Source organism: Malaclemys terrapin, chromosome 1 (assembly GCF_027887155.1).
Source record: "Malaclemys terrapin pileata isolate rMalTer1 chromosome 1, rMalTer1.hap1, whole genome shotgun sequence".
In the NCBI taxonomy this organism is placed as follows: domain Eukaryota; kingdom Metazoa; phylum Chordata; order Testudines; family Emydidae; genus Malaclemys; species Malaclemys terrapin.
Window position 1 is genome coordinate 94,584,230 of NC_071505.1, and position 16,087 is coordinate 94,600,316.

General features: G+C 48.9%; 2 protein-coding genes across 5 annotated transcripts; one reads left to right on the forward strand and one right to left on the reverse strand.

Annotated features, from left to right (window-relative positions):
- Nucleotides 1-293: 293 nt before the first annotated feature.
- MPST (mercaptopyruvate sulfurtransferase) lies at nucleotides 294-5,657 on the reverse strand. 3 transcript variants are annotated; one of them, XM_054032136.1, is made up of 3 exons: nucleotides 5,408-5,657; nucleotides 2,262-2,899; nucleotides 294-1,093 (listed from the first exon to the last, which is right to left on the reverse strand). In XM_054032136.1, coding segments are annotated over exons 1-3 (939 nt in total). In that variant the 5' UTR covers nucleotides 5,410-5,657; the 3' UTR covers nucleotides 294-794. The 3 variants fall into 3 exon arrangements, with proteins under 3 accessions (XP_053888111.1, XP_053888119.1, XP_053888104.1); XM_054032144.1 differs by lacking the exon at nucleotides 5,408-5,657 and adding an exon at nucleotides 4,200-4,222; XM_054032129.1 differs by lacking the exon at nucleotides 5,408-5,657 and adding an exon at nucleotides 4,016-4,129.
- Nucleotides 5,658-9,510: 3,853 nt separating this feature from the next.
- TST (thiosulfate sulfurtransferase) lies at nucleotides 9,511-16,074 on the forward strand. Of its 2 annotated transcripts, none has more exons than XM_054016261.1 (2): nucleotides 9,511-9,949; nucleotides 15,567-16,074. In XM_054016261.1, exons 1-2 carry the CDS (start codon nucleotides 9,565-9,567, stop codon nucleotides 15,863-15,865), a joined length of 684 nt encoding a protein of 227 aa, XP_053872236.1. In that variant the 5' UTR covers nucleotides 9,511-9,564; the 3' UTR covers nucleotides 15,866-16,074. The 2 variants fall into 2 exon arrangements, with proteins under 2 accessions (XP_053872236.1, XP_053872235.1); XM_054016260.1 differs by having other exon boundaries at nucleotides 9,513-10,159.
- The last annotated feature ends 13 nt before the right edge of the window (nucleotides 16,075-16,087 follow it).

Here is a 16,087-nt window from a genome sequence, read left to right on the forward strand (position 1 = left end):
CAGCAACGGAGCTGCAGCCGCATTAACTGCACGACAGGCTAGCAGCCCCAATCATGATCCAGTCGGAAACTGCAGGTACGTCCTTGGGATGGCTCCTCACGCCAACGCAGCTACACTGCTGGTACAGGTATGTCTGTTGGAGCTGGATTTTACACCTCCAGCTTCATTGTAGACATATGCTGGATGCATGTAGCTGTGCTAACTAAACATTTCCTGTGGATGCCTCTGTGAGCAGGGAAGGAGAAACCCCAGCTATACTGTCCCGGGTTCAGTTCAGGAGAAAAACCTTTAAACTCATTAAATGTTTTTATTATGTAACCTTTGAAATGGATACTTTTAAAAAAAAAAAAAAGAAATGAAACAGGATTTCAAGTTCCCCAGGAACAACAGTGGATGCAAAACTGGCTGAGAACAAATCAGAGTCCAAATATAAGGAGAAACCTAAACTGCTCCTCCACTCATCTTCCTCACTAAGTGTCCAAATAGGAGAGATCATCCCAGCTGATGAGTCCAGCCTGAATCAATTATTCCACCATCCCATGGCAAGTGCTTCCCCCCACCCCAATAAGATACTGTAAAAAGGCATCTTCCATGCCCAGAAAGTGAGGGGTGTGGTTTGTGGGTGAGAAGGGGGAGGGGAGTAGGGGAAAGGGGCTAGAACCATGTGAGTTTAGATTTGTCACCCAAGACCGTCACTCAATACCACCATGATTTTAAAACAGGAAAGGCTAAGACCATCTCTGAAAGCCTGTTCCAAGGCAATTTGTCTGCACTGCAGGGGCAGAAGCATTGCTTCAGAGGGTCTTGCCTTTGCCCTCAGAGATGACCTCTCCAGGCCGCGCCCGCATGTACCACTCCACCCAGGCACCATCGTAGACAGCCACATCTGGCTTGCCACAGAGGTACGCCCCCAGGGTCACATGGCAGGCAGTGACTCCTGAGCCACATGTGGCTACCACTGGCTTTGAGAGGTCCACTTTCTTCTCCTGGAAAAAGCTGCGGATTGCCTCAGGGGTCTTCTCAAAGCCAGCTTCTGTGAGGAAATCCAAGAAAGGGATGTTCACGGAGCCAGGAATATGACCAGGCTCAATTCCTGGAGGAAGAGGAAGGAGACCAATGCAGACAGGAGTTAATCTTTACATCACAGAGGGTTTCACCACACAACCCCTCCTTGACTACCCTCCACACATACTCGTGCCACGGCAACCCTCCCTCTACAGCCACTGCACAAGGTTATGTGAGGGTTAATGTCTGTACGTTTGACCACAAAGCATCGTATCAAAACTAAATATTATTAAAGGGCTGGGGTGTGTGGGAGCTATCTTCTTTTCCACCTCCCCAGGTCCCCGAAAGATTGAGTGCACTGTTGCCTCTGAACCACGGGACTCCGCATTCATACTAAAATACACAGCTTTTTTCACTTCTTGTACGGACAGAAAGTCACTTTCTGGAGTGCAGCTCTAACAGCTAGGGGTGGGGATGGGAGCACCTTCTTTCAGCCACATGTGTTAGTCACAATGTATGCAACACCCCTTCTAGATGCCTGATTTGAGACTCAGCTGTGGCAACAGGTGAATCAGCTGAGAGGAGAGATGGTTTTAGGGTGAAGGCAAGGAATGGGACTCAGCAAATCTTATTTCTATTCCTTCCTCTGCCACAGACTTCCTGTTTGACCTTAGATGTGTATCATAATCTCTGTGTGCCTCAGATTCCCAGCAGGAGAACAGCTATAATAATCCTTCCCTTCTCCCACCATTTGTCTGCCTTGACCATATAGGCTGTAAATGCTTTGTGGCAAGGCTGTCTCCTACTGTGTGTTTGTACAGCACGTACCAGAATCGGGCCCTCTATGCACGTACCAGAATACAAATCATAATCTACAGTAAATCTGGCTGTCAGACGGAGAACTTCACTGCCAGGGTTAAAGTCCTCATGGCTTACTGCTGGCACAGATGCTGAACTACTAAACATCTTGTGTTTGGTGTCATAAGGCCTTTCCCCAAGGCAAATGTGTTTTAAGCAAGCATTTCAAGCAGCATACGGAGAACAGAACAGTGGGAGTGGCAAATAGACATAGGTAAGCAGAGACAGCAACCACAAAAGGGATAGATATCAGCCAAGCATCCTCCTCTTGAAACTCATCTTTGGAAAAAGTGAGTTTCCAGCCTCAATCTTCAGCTGGGAACGAGAGTCATGTTTCTGGGTTTGTGCCTTAAATGGACCCCATGTTTGTTACAGTGATGGCTAAGCTGAGGCGTTACCTTCCCTGGGCTCTGCCTCCGTCCCTCTGAACCGCCCTGCAGGGCGAGCATCAACAAGCTGAAAGCGACGTGACTCTATGTTCTCCTCTATGTCCTCATGGGTCTTCACCAGGGACTTGTCCAGGGAGGCATGGAACTCCACAGGAACTGCTCGGTTCTTGCCAGAGCTCAGTGGGTACCCCTCCCGTTGCCAGTTCTTCAGCCCACCGTCCAGAAGGGAGACGGCATGGTGCCCAAAGGCCCGGAACATCCACCAGACACGGGGAGCAGAGAAGAGACCCTGATCACTGGCATCATACACGACCACGTGGGAGTCGTTCCCCACGCCCAGCTTGCCCACATACTCTGCAAAGTCATCCGCACTGGGCAGCATGTGGTCATATGGCGACGTGCGGTCACTGCATAGGTCGATGTCAAAGAAAGCAGCACCAGGGATGTGGCGCTCCTCAAACTCATGCCGGGGGTCACGCTTCATCTTCGGGAGGTACCAGGATGCATCCAGGATCTTCACAGCCTGCCCAGCCTGAGGGGACTTGATGGTTTCTGAGAGCCACTTAGCTGACACCAGTGCCCGATAAAGGAACTGTTGAGACATTGCTCCCGAGTCCTGGCCAGATTCAGACAGTCTCTGGGGTTTCCTGAAGGGGGGAAAAGTCAGGAATTAGTGACAGAAGATATTAGGGTGAGCTACTGGGGAAAAAAGAGATTAGAGCTCTTTGGGGGAGGAATTGTCTTTTGTTCTTTGTGTACAGCACCTTGCACAATGGGCTCCTGAGCACTACAGTAATACAAATAATAAGAATAGTAGAAGAAAAGAACTTGGGCCCCAGGTTACAGAATACAACCCCACCTCTGCTTCACTTTGTGCACACCGGGGTAAAGTCAGCTCTGTTGTAACACCACTGGGGCTACATTAGAAATCGGTTTGGTGGTCCAGAGATCATGAAATGAGCCCAGTTAAAGACACAGTGAGAAATCTAGGGAGAGGAACACCTGCCGAGCCTGCCTGACACCAAGCTGAGTCAGCTGCATGTGGCAGGAACCTGAATTCAAAATCAGGAAGCGAGAACCCTGTGTGAGGCACCCTGGCACCTATGCCCCATGGGGCTAGAAAGCTGTATATATCAGAGCCAGCACTCTGAACCTCACAAAAGGGAGCTCTGAATTAAGGACTGCCACCACCCCATTCAAAAAGCTGTTCATTTCCCTGGGTCCAAGTTTTCTGCTACACACTCTGCCAGCACCATGACTTTCCTACAACTCCCTGCCCCACAGGAGCATGAGAGGAAAGCACAGCTTTGGGAAGAGTCCTTGCCTCAGCGACAGGCTGAGAACTCCAAGCAGAGAGAGTATTGTCCCCTAGGACCTGGTTGAGTCAGCAGCATCCCCTCGCCCCTGCCCTGGCGGTATGGACCCTGGGTTCCCAGAGGTGTTACACAGAAGCAGACAGGAGTGGCTGGTGCCCACTCAAGGCCACTCCCCTGCCTGACCAGCCCCTACAAGGCACTAACTGCCCTGGATACCCCCCATCAGATTTTAAGGGGCAGTCTCCGCTCAGGGCTCCAGTGGAAAGCATGCTAGCGTGCCAACAAGCCCTGGCACGGCCTCCTTCCAACTCTGAGCCTGGGGATCGGTGCATCAACTCCATGCCCACGAGCGGCGCAAGGGAGTCCTGGAGGCCGCTGAGCCCACGAACCCGCAGAAGTTACTGCCCTCGACTGAGTGACTCCCGGCCAGCAGGCTATTGCCCATACCTCTGTGCCCCTCCTGGGTGGCTGCTGCTCGGCGCTGTGACTGACATGGGCTTCAGAGCACCTCCCCCGATGCGCGGCGCTCCCACCCCCTCCGCTCCCGCTATACGTTCGCTGCGGGGAGGAGACAAGCGCCACCTCCCACCCGGCTGCCCAATGGGGGAAAGGGCTGCCCGGGCAAACCAACCTTTAGGAGGCCGGGGCAGCGCTGGGGGCAGATGGGACCCCACGCAGCAGCCCTCCCAGCCCAGAGTCAACCCGCAGCAGCTCCGCTCGGCTCCCAGCCACCAGCGGGTGGGCTTGCCGGAGGGAGTGGCCCCGCTCAGCACTCTCCTGGGGAGGGGGGCGTTTCCACCCCCCCCTGCAATAATGGTCCGAGCCGCCTGCAGGGCGAGAAGGAAATGAATCAAACAGGCTTTTGGCAGCCAGGGTGCGGCGCTGGGAGCTGCCGTCGCTGCTGAGTCACGGCAATAAATGTGCCTTGAGTGGAATGCAAAGGGAGCGAGGCGCTGCACGTGTGGACTGCACCCGCCCGCGCTGCACGTGTGGACTGGGGCTTAGTCACCCAGGGGTCCGGAGCGAGCTGCGCCGCACACGCTGCCCTCTGCACCCCCCCTTAGCCGGCTTCCAGCCCCGCTTCCCTCCCCGTGTGCTTGCCAGGAATCCCGCTCTGGAGCGCTCCCTCGCTGCTAGGGTAGCTCTGGCTGGGGGCGTTTCCCGCAGGGGATTTAGCACTGAGGGGTTTCTCTGAGGCGGGTGGGCCTGGGAACTGCTCCTCCATCACCAGGATTCTTCCTAGAGCAGGAGGACTTTGTGTCCAGCGGTTTCCTTCATTTGGAGGGAGTCTCCTGGGCTTGCTGTGTAGTGACATGCCAGCGGGTCTTTAGCTCCCATCCCTTACACTTGTACTGTGCCCATCACCCTGTCTGATCCCACAGTCCTAGCTTTCTGGACAGCCCCTTACAGTTTCTTCTGTGGGGAGACAAGGTGGGTGAGGTAATATCTTTTATGGCAGTGGTGCTCAACCTTTCTGGACTACTGTAACCCTGTCAGGAGTCTGATTTGTCTTGCATACCCCTAAGTTACACCTCACTTCACTGTTTGCCAGAAGCTGGGAATGGGCAACGGGATGGATCACTCGATGATTTCCTGTTCTGTTCATTCCCTCTGAAGCACCTGGCATTGGTCACTGTTGGGTGACAGGATACTAGGCTAGACGGACCTTTGGTCTGACCCAATAGGGCCATTCTTATGTTCTTAAAAACTACTTGATTACAAATCAGACATAAAAATACAAATACAAAAATAAAAATACAAAAGTGTCACTTGCTGACTTTCTCATTTTTACCATATAATTATAAAATAAATCAATTGGAATATAAATATTGTACTTACATTTCAGTGTATAGTAGATAGAGCAGTATAAACAAGCCATTGTCTGTATGAAATTATAGTTTGTACTGACTTTGCTAGTGCGTTTTATGTATAGCCTGTTGTAAAAGTAGGTACCTAGCTAGATGAGTTGATGTACCCCTGGGAAGACCTCTGCATACCTCCAGGGTACACGTAACCCGGGTTGAGAACCACTGTTTTATGAGATCAGCTTCTGTGGGAGAGAGAGACAAGCTTTCCAGCAGCACAGAGTTCTTCTGGTACCAGTAGCTCGAAAGCTTGTCTCTCTCACCAACAGGAGCTGGGTCCCATAACAGATAGAATGACAAGGTGGGTGAGGTACTAATATCCTGGGACCAATACGGCTACAACACTTCACAGTTTTTTCTTTGAGATTTGCCCTTTGCCCTAACACCGATTTAGCCAGTCATCTGACTGCGCTGTCAATGACTCTGGAGTCTGGTTTCACCTTGTTACCTCCCTCCCCCACTGTCAGGGTTTCAGATTTATGTCCCACAGGAGGCTGAAGATGGTTCCTTATTCCCAGTTCCTTACTGGTGGTACAGCTCCTTATTCATGGTTCCCAGCTCCTTATTCAAAGGCCAACATTATTTAAAATATATCAGGGTAAGAGTCAATGTTTAGAAATGACATCAAATTGTGATGGAATGTGATAAAGATACATTAGTTAATTATTAATTACATAAGCAAATAGGCTGGTATTTGACTGACTGTACGTGACAAACTAAGTCTCCAATCACCTCAAGTGACATGTGCCTGTGACCAACAATCTGTTCTGAAGGAGCTGGGACAGGCTGCTGCCTGACCCAAAGTGTAGTTCCTGCGCCTTATGCTGCTACATGTCATGGTCCTGCCCCACTACTACCTTGTAAATAGGGCTTAAATAAAGAGCTGGGATTTGACTGACTGCACATGACAAACTAAGTCTCGGGTCACCCCAAGTGACATGTCTCTATGACTGTCAGACTGTTCTGAAGGGGCTGCTCGCCGACCTGAAGTGTTCTTCTTCAGCAGTATGCTGCCACATGTCATGCTCCCATCCTATTTCCATTTTTTACATGGAGTTTGGATAAGGAGCTGGGGCTTGACATGCTGTACATGACAAAATACATCTTTGGGGCACCGCAAGTGATACGTCCCAGCAACCGTCGGACTGAAGAAGCTGGGGTGTGTGATTCATTGACCTGAAGCTTTGTTCTTGTGCAATCAGATGTCACATCTCCACCTTACTTATATTTTCTATGTGGAGTTTGAAAAAAGAGCTGGGTTTTGACAGGGTGTACCTGACAAAATAAGTCGTGGGTCACCCCAGGGGACACAGTCTCTCAACTGTTAAACTGGTCTGATGGATTTGAGACATGCAACTCCCTGACTTGAAACTTTTTCTATGAGAAAAATTGTGGCCCATATCACCAGCCCTCTCCCTCACCCCCCAAACACATACACACCTTTTAGAAGGGAATGGGAACAGGAATGGCAAACCGGACCGTTTCAGAAGGTGAATATGTGGATCCTATGCTTGCAGCTACAGGGACTTGGTGAGTGCTGTGTTTGTTCCATCTGTTTGTTTGTTCTCAATCAGGGTTGTATGGCTGGGCTATGGGCCCCTGAACTGCCTGGATGAGACAGATCTGTTTGTGTCTCAGTGAGGGCCTGGTGGCTGGATTTTGAACAGAACTAGTGTTTGACGTCTCTGAGTGGTTATTCCCGCCCTGTTTGCGAGGGAAGTTGCTGAACACTGAGGCTTAATATATATCAGTTGCCAGGTGAACAAGAGTGACAAACCAGATAAATCTGAGTGGGGGTTTACAGAGGGATTGTGAAACCAGTTTTAGGTATGTCTTTACATAAGGTAGCAGATAGGGATGATGAGGGAACAACTGCTGTGACCTGCATTGGATGTGCTATGTTTTCCTCTTTGCTGGACGCCACAATAGATTTATCCGAGGCAATGAAGACTTCTTGGACAACCAGATTTGGAAATCATTGTCACAGACACCACAAGGTGATCAGTGATAAGAGACTTGGCGAAAGTAGAAACCAAAGAGGCAGTCTGTGACCAAGAGAGGAAAGAGAGTCAGGAGGCATTCAACCCAATGAGAAGTATCAAAATATTTTCAGGTAGCAAATCTACAATAGAAGAACCTTTTCTCTGATGAATGGAACAGAAAGCTACAGGGGACATACCTGATGGGTGTCCTTACCATATGAAATAAGCAGCTACCAAGAGAAGTTCTTCGGCCATCCTAAGAATGCAAATAATCAACATCAGCGACTCCATATTAAGAAGAGCAGACAGAAAATTAAGCAAGGGGCAGAAGGACAATAGGACGGTATGCTGTCTCCCTGGAATGAAGATATGAGAGGTAACTGTAGAGTTAGACAGGTTTATGAAGTTGTCTGGCAACTGATGATACACATTGGAACCCAGGACAAGCATCACATAGAACTACCCAGATTATAGAAGACCTTAGACATCTTGGAAGTGAGTGGAAGAAAAGGAAAGTTTAAGTGATCTTCTTGGAGATCATACTGGTCCCTTGAGTGAGAGAAGGCAGAAAATACTGGAAGTGAATTGTTGGCTGCACGGTTGATGTGAGGCTGAAGGTGTTGGATTTGTTGAACCTTTCAGTGGGAGAGAGGCCGTACAGTCAGGATGGGCTGCATCTCACAGGTAGGAAGCTAACCTTGAATGCAGATGAACTGGAGCAGCTAGGAGGCCATTAAACTACCAATGCAAGGGGAGGGTGCTAAGGAGGCAAATGCAGTACAAAAGTTCAGACTTGACATCGTGAAAAAATTGGACTGGTGTGGCAAAGAGAAGACATTTTTCAATTGCTTATATATCAGTGCTAGGAGTCTGGGTAACGAGTAACAGGAAGTAGAAATTCTCAATGATGAGAAAAAAATTATATAATTGGCATTACTGAAGCCTGGTGGGACAATTCACATGACTGGTTATATCCTGTTTCGGAAGTATAGAGTTGGTAAAAGAGGTGTGTGCCTTACAATGAGAGATTTAGAGAGCTCAGTCTGTTTAGTGTATCAAAAAGAAGATTGAGACATGACTTAATTATGGTGTATAAATACCTTCACATTAGAGGTCTGCACAGGCCTAAGTTTTAAGCCTGACTGGACTTGGACTCTGAGTCCAAGAGGGTCAAGTCATTTTCCAACCCAACCCCGACCCCTCGAACCTGAGACAGCGCCACCTCCTGTAACCTGTCCACGTGGTCGACACGAGCCCTGTGGCTGCTTGGCACGCTCACTCCACAGCAGATACAGTGCAGCAAGGTGGTGGTGACTGGCAGGAGCGGGGCAGGCAGGGACAGAAAATGAGGAGCAGAGCTGACCCAACCCAAGCCCAAGAGGGTCGGGTTGTTTTCCAGTCTGACCTGATCCGAACCTGACACTTCTCATCGGATCCCATCGGGTTTGGGTCAGGTGCAGGGCTCTACGTCACATGGACAAAATATTGGGTACTAAAGGCTCTTTAATCTAGCAGAGAGAGGCAGAACAAGAACCAATAGCTGGAAGCTGAAGCCACACTCCATTTAGGGCACAGGAGGCAATCACCTCCCAACCTTAGGGAAATCTGAACTTCACAGCTGCCCATATTTTGGCGAGTGGCATATCTCAGGGCCCAGCTCCTTCATGGCAGTTTGATGGTCACAGGGACGTGTCACTTTGCGGTGATCTGAAATGTTTGTTATATACAGCCAGTACCAATTACTAATTTAAATGTTTATCACATTCCATCATGTTAATTTGATAACATTTCTAAAACGTTAACCGTACATTGATACGTTTTAAAAATAATTTTGGCCTTTAAATAAGGAGTTGGTACCACAAATAAGAAATTAGGAATAAGGAACAAATCCACCAGTTGCTTGCAAAAGTGTTCTGGGACTAGCAGCTAGCAAGGGAGGAGGGGTGCAGGGGAGGAGGAGGGAGAAGAGGGGGTGGAGTTTTTAGAGCTGTCTCAATCCAGACAGCTGATTGGCTGAGAACCAGATACCAGAAGCTGGGATTCCGGTAGACTTAGCTCCTCCCCATATCACCCCTGTGGTGGTACAGTCCCTGCATTCACATACAGTGCTAAGCTCTCAGTTCACGGCACAAACACAGTCTTGGACACAATGATGCAGCAAGTACTGTACAGAGCTCTGGTCTCCACCAAGTGGCTCTCAGAATCTGTCCTGGCCAAACAGATTGGGCCCAGCCTGCGTGTGCTAGATGCATCCTGGTACCCTCCTGGGGAGAGGGATGCACAGCAGGAGTTCCGAGACAGGCATGTACCTGGCGCCTCATTTTTCGATATCGAGGAGTGTAAAGATAAGTCGTCGCCCTATGAGCTCATGCTGCCCAGTGAGGCACACTTCGCCGACTACGTTGGGCACCTGGGGATCAGCAATGACACGCATGTGGTGGTGTATGATGGGGATGACTTGGGGAGCTTCTATGCACCCCGAGCCTGGTGGATGTTCCGAGTCTTCGGGCACAGAACGGTTTCCGTGCTGAACGGTGGGTTCAAGAACTGGGTGAAGGAGGGTCACCCTGTGACATCAGAGATCAGCTGGCCAGAGCCAGCAGTGTTTAAGGCCACCTTGGACAGGTCCCTGCTGAAGACCTATACAGACATGGTAGAGAACATGAAATCCAAGCGGTTCCAGGTGGTAGATTCCAGGTCTGAGGGGAGGTACCGGGGGACAGAACCAGAACCAGGGAACGAAGGTAGGAGCAGCACTTGGCGTCTCTTTCAACTACAGCTGGATGTTTGCTCAGGCACTACCCCTCCTCCCTGCTAACAAACACACCTTGCAGTAATGCATGCTCGCAACTCACACCTCTCCTCACTGACACTTGCACTAATGGCACCCAAATTTCAGCAAACAGATCAGAATCTACTCCGAGTTCAGGGCTGTTCAGATCTAGGGTTTTCTTTGGACCTGTTATAAAGATGAGCAGCTGTGAAGTTCAGATCCAGCCACAAACTTCCCTGAAGTCTGGAGGTGTTTGTCCCCTGTGCCCTATTGCCCCCTTGCAGAGTTAATCATATTGCTGTTGTGGGAGAATAGGGCCTCCTTATCTACTGTTAACAGATGCACACATAACTGGTTTTCATGCTTGCACTTTGCCTTCCTTGTACACACCAGAAAAATGCCCAAGCTGCTGTAAGCACAGCTCATTTTTCCTTGTAACATGAGAGATCTGTTTTCCCTTGAGGGATAAATCCAATTTCCCAGTGGACAGAGAACTTGCTTGACTGGCTGTTTGCCCTTTGGATCCTTACCATATAAACCCAACCATTTTAAAGAGAGAGAGAGTCCCAAACCCTATCCCAGAGGCTCCTCCCCTCCCTTTCCCTGACAAGCAGCATGGTTTGCCAACTGTAACTTTATCAGCCTGAACAAAGAGCTGGAGCTGCCGCAGTGGGAGGGGGGAGAGACTGTGTGTCTAGGGAGAGTTTATATAGAAACATGCCTGGAATGGAATTTTGCTCAATTTGAAGTTGAAGGAAAACACTCTTATTGCCAAATCTAAGCATTCACATAGCACAAAAACAACCCCCAAAATCATAGGAATAACTTAAAAATCATGAGAGCTCTTTAAATCCCAGGATTTTTTGCTCCGCCTTCTGATTTCTGAAGAAAGCCTGTCAAATTGTGCGTGTGCACCAAGATTGTTGTTGTTCTTATTTCTAGAGAGCCAGACGTGTGTGCAGGGTGTTTTACAGTTAGGAAGTGAGAGAGGAGCCTGCCCAAAGTTTAACTTGTGCTAAGGTTTGCATCTCTGGGCTTGGCAGTTCATAGCCCCGGCACCTCTGGGCTTGCTGCTTCACTTATGAAAGTAAAAAAATTGCTTGAGCTCCAGCACCTAATTGCTTCAGCCCCAGCACCTCTTTCATTACAAATTAAGCACTGGGCCTGCCCCAAAAAGATTACAATCTAAGGTCCTGATCCTCCAGTCGGATCCATGCAGGCAGACCCCTGAGCCCATCCAGAGCTCCATTGACTTTGGTGGGGCTGTACATGGGCACAGGGCTCCACATCTGTGGATCCAATTGCAGGACTGGGATTTAAATGAGACAACACAAGGTGGGATGAGGGGAAGAGGAGGTACTGCATGACAAGGGTTACAGCAGTGAAAAATCATGAGATGTGCTTGTGGTTAGTTCCCTTTTTTAGTGTCTTAAGATCTGGGATTGCATCTGAGTTCAGTAACTGGAGGTTGAAATTCAATCTGAAATGCACACAAAATGCTCCTCGCTGGTGACAGATGGATTCCACATTCCTTCTCCCTGACCCCTGGAGTGGAAGTAGGGAGTTGTCATCAGCCTGCAAATGCTGTAAGAACTCCAACATTTCAGTGACTATTCATTCCGAGTTTTGAATTAGTTCCCTGGGAGCGGGTTGGTCCCCCTTTTGTGTTTGCTTTCTGCAAGTATTCCAGCAGAGGAGCCTTCCAGGCACATATACACACCCACAGCACAGCATGATGGATAAGTCGCTAAAAGCTGTTTTCAAATCAGTTAACACCCAGAGTGCAAACTGCACATCGTAAAATACAGAACTTACATTCAACTGTGCAATCTGAAATCTATGCTGTTGTTGGCTGATTACACAGGTCATTGCCATAGGGCGTAGCTACCCCATAGTGCCAAAGTGTGGCACTGCCAGCACGCCCTGCCTCAGTTTCCTTCCCTAGGGTGGATTTCCTCAGTTCTCCACACACCAGTCTGTGCTGGAGATATGGCATAGCCCTCTGTCCAAATCACAGACAGGGGAGCAAAAGACCAGCTAAAAGGCCCAACAAATAAAAAAGCTTTTCTTCCCTTCAGCCCAGCCTCTGGACTCTGTTCCCAACCCCTTTTTGGGCTACCTGTGCCAGTGTTTATGGCTCTGGCATAGGGCCCTCCACCCTCAGGCTGGTTCCCCTGAAATACTATTTTCAGCCCCTTCTGGGCTCTGTTCCTTGCAGCCTTCCCTATTCTGATATAGGGCACTGGGTTGCCTGAACTCTATAGACCTTGGCTTGAGGCCTTCCATAGAAACCTGCCCACTCCCTGTGTTTCCACCAGCAGAGTGAGCTCTCTCAGTCCTTTTATAAGGCCCACCTGATCATTAAAGTATCACCTGACCCTTTAGTCTCACCCCCTCAGGTTGGGAAGCAGATAATTAATTATGGCACAGTTGTTGCTCATTTGCCCTTACAGGGACTAGTCACTCTGTGACAGTCATCCAATCAGGAACTGAAACAAGGGCATGTGGCTTAGAGAAGAAGTGACCTGGTCCTTAGGAGACCGAGGTTCCATTACTGGCTCCGCTGTTGACTTCCTTAAGTCACTTCACCTCTCTGTGCCTCAAGGCCCCATCTGTAAAATGGGGATAAGTCTCTCCTTTCTCCCACCTTTTATTTGTTAGACTGTAAGCTCCTTGGGGCAGGGACTGTCCTTCTCTACGTGTTTTGAAACAGCATCTAGCACGATGGGGCTCTGATGTTGGGTGAGGGCTCCCAGTGCTACCATAAATCAAATAAACAATCATAATAATTAAAACTAATTTACAAGCAATGTCACATTTCAAATATTTGGCACAAACCATCTGATCAGCAAGAATTATTTGCTTAAGAACTCATGAATAAATACACTTGAGACTCTCTCTGTTTCTTGGCAGACAACAGAAAAAGAGGGTCAACTTTCCAAATTAATTGTTTGTTAGGAACTATTGCCCAGATCCCCATGGAGGGCACGTGAACCCCCCCCCCCTTTGAAGGAGGCTATCCCCTGTGCCACCCCTTCTGCTTGAGGCCCCCCTCTTACCCCACCCCTTCCACGTCCCCCCCTCGACCCCTGGAGCCAGAGGAGCCCCACTGTGGCCAGAGGATCCTACCTAAGCTGCCCCAAACCCAGCCTGCCTGCCCCAGCCACTCCAAGTCCCCAGCCGCCGGCCGGCCCAAGCCCCCACCGGCTTCAGGGGAGAGGCAGAATGAGGGTAGGAAGAGAAGCAGCGTGGGCAGGGGAAGAGTGGGAGGTGGGCCTCAGGGCGGAGCGTGGGCAGGGCCACGGTTTGGCTGTTTGGAGAGACTTAGCCTCCCCTTGCCCATGCAGATCCCTGTCATCCTTCCACTTTTCTTTTCTCCTGCTACTCTTCAACCCCATCCCCTGTATTCTCTGCCTCTTCTGCTTCCCTGCCCCTCCCATTCTCCAGAATTTCATTGCTCCTTGCGCTCCATATACTGCTTTCTGCTCACCCTGAAAGACCCAGGGAGGAGAGAGGGATGGGACTCAGAGGACATTTCTATGCTATTTAGCAGCTTGAGGATTGAGCATCTGTTTTCAGACAATATTTGATTAACTCACTTTGTATTGTTTTTGCTAGGTGTGAACGCACACTGAGACTGCTCTGATGGACACGCTGTTAATAATTAAAAACATAAATCAAAATAAATCAAATTTCTAGATGTAGGCCACCTGTGGACTTGGGTCAGGAAACACCCAAGGACTGAAACAGCAGTTCAAATCAATATATATTTCTTAATTAAAAAAAAAAGCCAGGAGTGCAAATTGTTCTCAGCTCAGCATTTGCCAGCCAATGCTCAGCCTGTTTTCAAGGGAAGTGTGTGGATACTGCTGGGAGCTGGAGCCAGTTTCTAAGGCGCTCAGAGGAGACAAATCAAGAAGCAAATGAGACGAATAATGTCCGTCTGGAATAGTGGGTGATCACACAATCACAGAGCAGCCTTCCAAAGGGACCTAGCACTGTCACAGATTCTGCCTCCCAACCCTCTAGCTTTACCTGTGGGACAAAATAACATGCCACAGTCTTTGCAACATCACATTGTGATGCTGCATCCATGAGTGATGAAACTGCAACATCATCACATAGAGACACAACATTGTGATGCTGAGTTATGTTGCAAGGTCATGGCATTGTGAGGCCTGAAATTAATAGGTGACTCTGTGGGATGGGGGATAAATCTATGACCATCAGGACCATCCCGCTGAATTTGGGACTGGTAGTGACCTGTCTTTAAGACGTAGATTATTATCTGATTGTCCCACAACATGTCTCTTCCAGGCTCTTTAGAGATTCAAACCTGTCTCACTCACTGGAGACTAATTTCAAGCCAGTGTTTAAAGTCTCCTTCTCTTGTAGGGCATGAGCCAAAGCCCATTAAAATCAATGGAAAGACTCCCATTGACTTCAGTGGGTTTGGATCAGGCCCGTAATGGAGTTTGCTACGTGTTTCAGTGAGGCATTTAAAATCTCATTCATCATTTTTGAAGCCTCTCTCCCACGAACGGTCTTACCCTGGGGTCACATTCTCAGCTGGCACAAATAAGCAGAACTTCCTTGAAGTAACTTACACCAGCAGAAAGTCTGACCTTCATTGACACCAATGCAGAGTGGATTTAAAATGTGACAAAAATCTAAATTCTCCACTCATACTAGTGGTGATGTTTTACCCGCACTTGGCCCTGCTGTAAATGACTAGCCAGTGGTGACCCTAAATGCTCCAGGCCTGACAACTCTCTTCTCTAGAAGACCATCTGTGAGCGACACACCCAAATGCTGGGCTCAGCACAGTTTTCATGATATTTCTGGCTTCTGACTGTTCACATCACCCCCACCCAACATTGCTAGCAGCAGAAATAATTTCATAAACTCTGGGAGTCAAATTCACCACTGACATAAGCTCATGCAACTCTAGTGAATTTAGCCCATATAGGCAATGGTAGAGGCCACTGGATCTTCCAATCTGATCCTTTCTTACATATTTTGTTGGGTTTCTCTTTACACCAGGCCATGAATATCTGCTCTAGCCTGCTCTTGAATTTCAGCAGTGATGGTACCTCTGGCCATGAAGAATCTTAGGCCCAAATCCTCAAAGGAATTTAGGTGCCTAACTCCCCTTGAAATCAATGCACTCAAATACCTTTGAGGATCTGGGCCGTAGTGTCTTAGCCAAGGCTTTTACTTCTGTAACTTGTAGCTTGTCATTTTGTACCCGCAATGTCATCTCAGAAGTGAAGTAGTCCCTTGAAGGGATTTATAGGCTATGAGCGTGCCATGTTATGTGGATGTCTTTTGAACGCTCTCCTCACATGTCCTTTTCTCTCTCCCTGGGGGTGTTTTAGGGCTTGAACCAGGTCACATCCCCGGCTCGCTGAACATGCCCTTCTTTAAATTCCTCACTGAAGCCGGCTTTGAGAAGAGCCCAGAGGAGATTCGGAGTATGTTCCAGGAGAAGAAGGTGGACCTCTCGCAGCCACTCATTGCCACGTGCCGTAAGGGGGTCACGGCGTGCCACATTGCCCTGGCGGCGTACCTCTGTGGCAAGCCAGATGTGGCCATCTATGATGGATCCTGGTCAGAGTGGTTCCGCCGGGCCCCGCCAGAGCACAAGCTCTCTGAGTGGAAGCGCAACAAGGCATAAAGGGGGAGAGGTTGCAATGCAGTCCTTGAGCATTCACTGAGAGTGGGGTTTGTCAACTCTCTTCATTCAAGGGAGCTGGAAACGAGGAGAATGAATGTAATAAATTTTCTCTCTGTTATAGTTAATCCAGTTTTGTAAGAACAATTAGTAGGTTTTTGGTCTATCTTTCTTTTTTAATCGCGCCACTGAATAAAATCTCTGCCTTCCGATTACGTGTCTGTA

Bases quoted from the DNA above. Each gene is read 5' to 3' on its own strand.
- TST (XM_054016260.1), top strand. From the start codon at position 9,565: ATGATGCAGCAAGTACTGTACAGAGCTCTGGTCTCCACCAAGTGGCTC. The intron at 10,160-15,566 runs GTAGGAGCAGCA...GGGGTGTTTTAG, and splicing joins ACCAGAACCAGGGAACGAAG to GGCTTGAACCAGGTCACATC.
- MPST (XM_054032129.1), bottom strand. From the start codon at position 4,062: ATGTCAGTCACAGCGCCGAGCAGCAGCCACCCAGGAGGGGCACAGAG. The intron at 2,900-4,015 runs GTATGGGCAATA...TCCCCCCTTCAG, and splicing joins CACCCAGGAGGGGCACAGAG to GAAACCCCAGAGACTGTCTG. The intron at 1,094-2,261 runs GTAACGCCTCAG...CTCTTCCTCCAG, and splicing joins GGAGGCAGAGCCCAGGGAAG to GAATTGAGCCTGGTCATATT.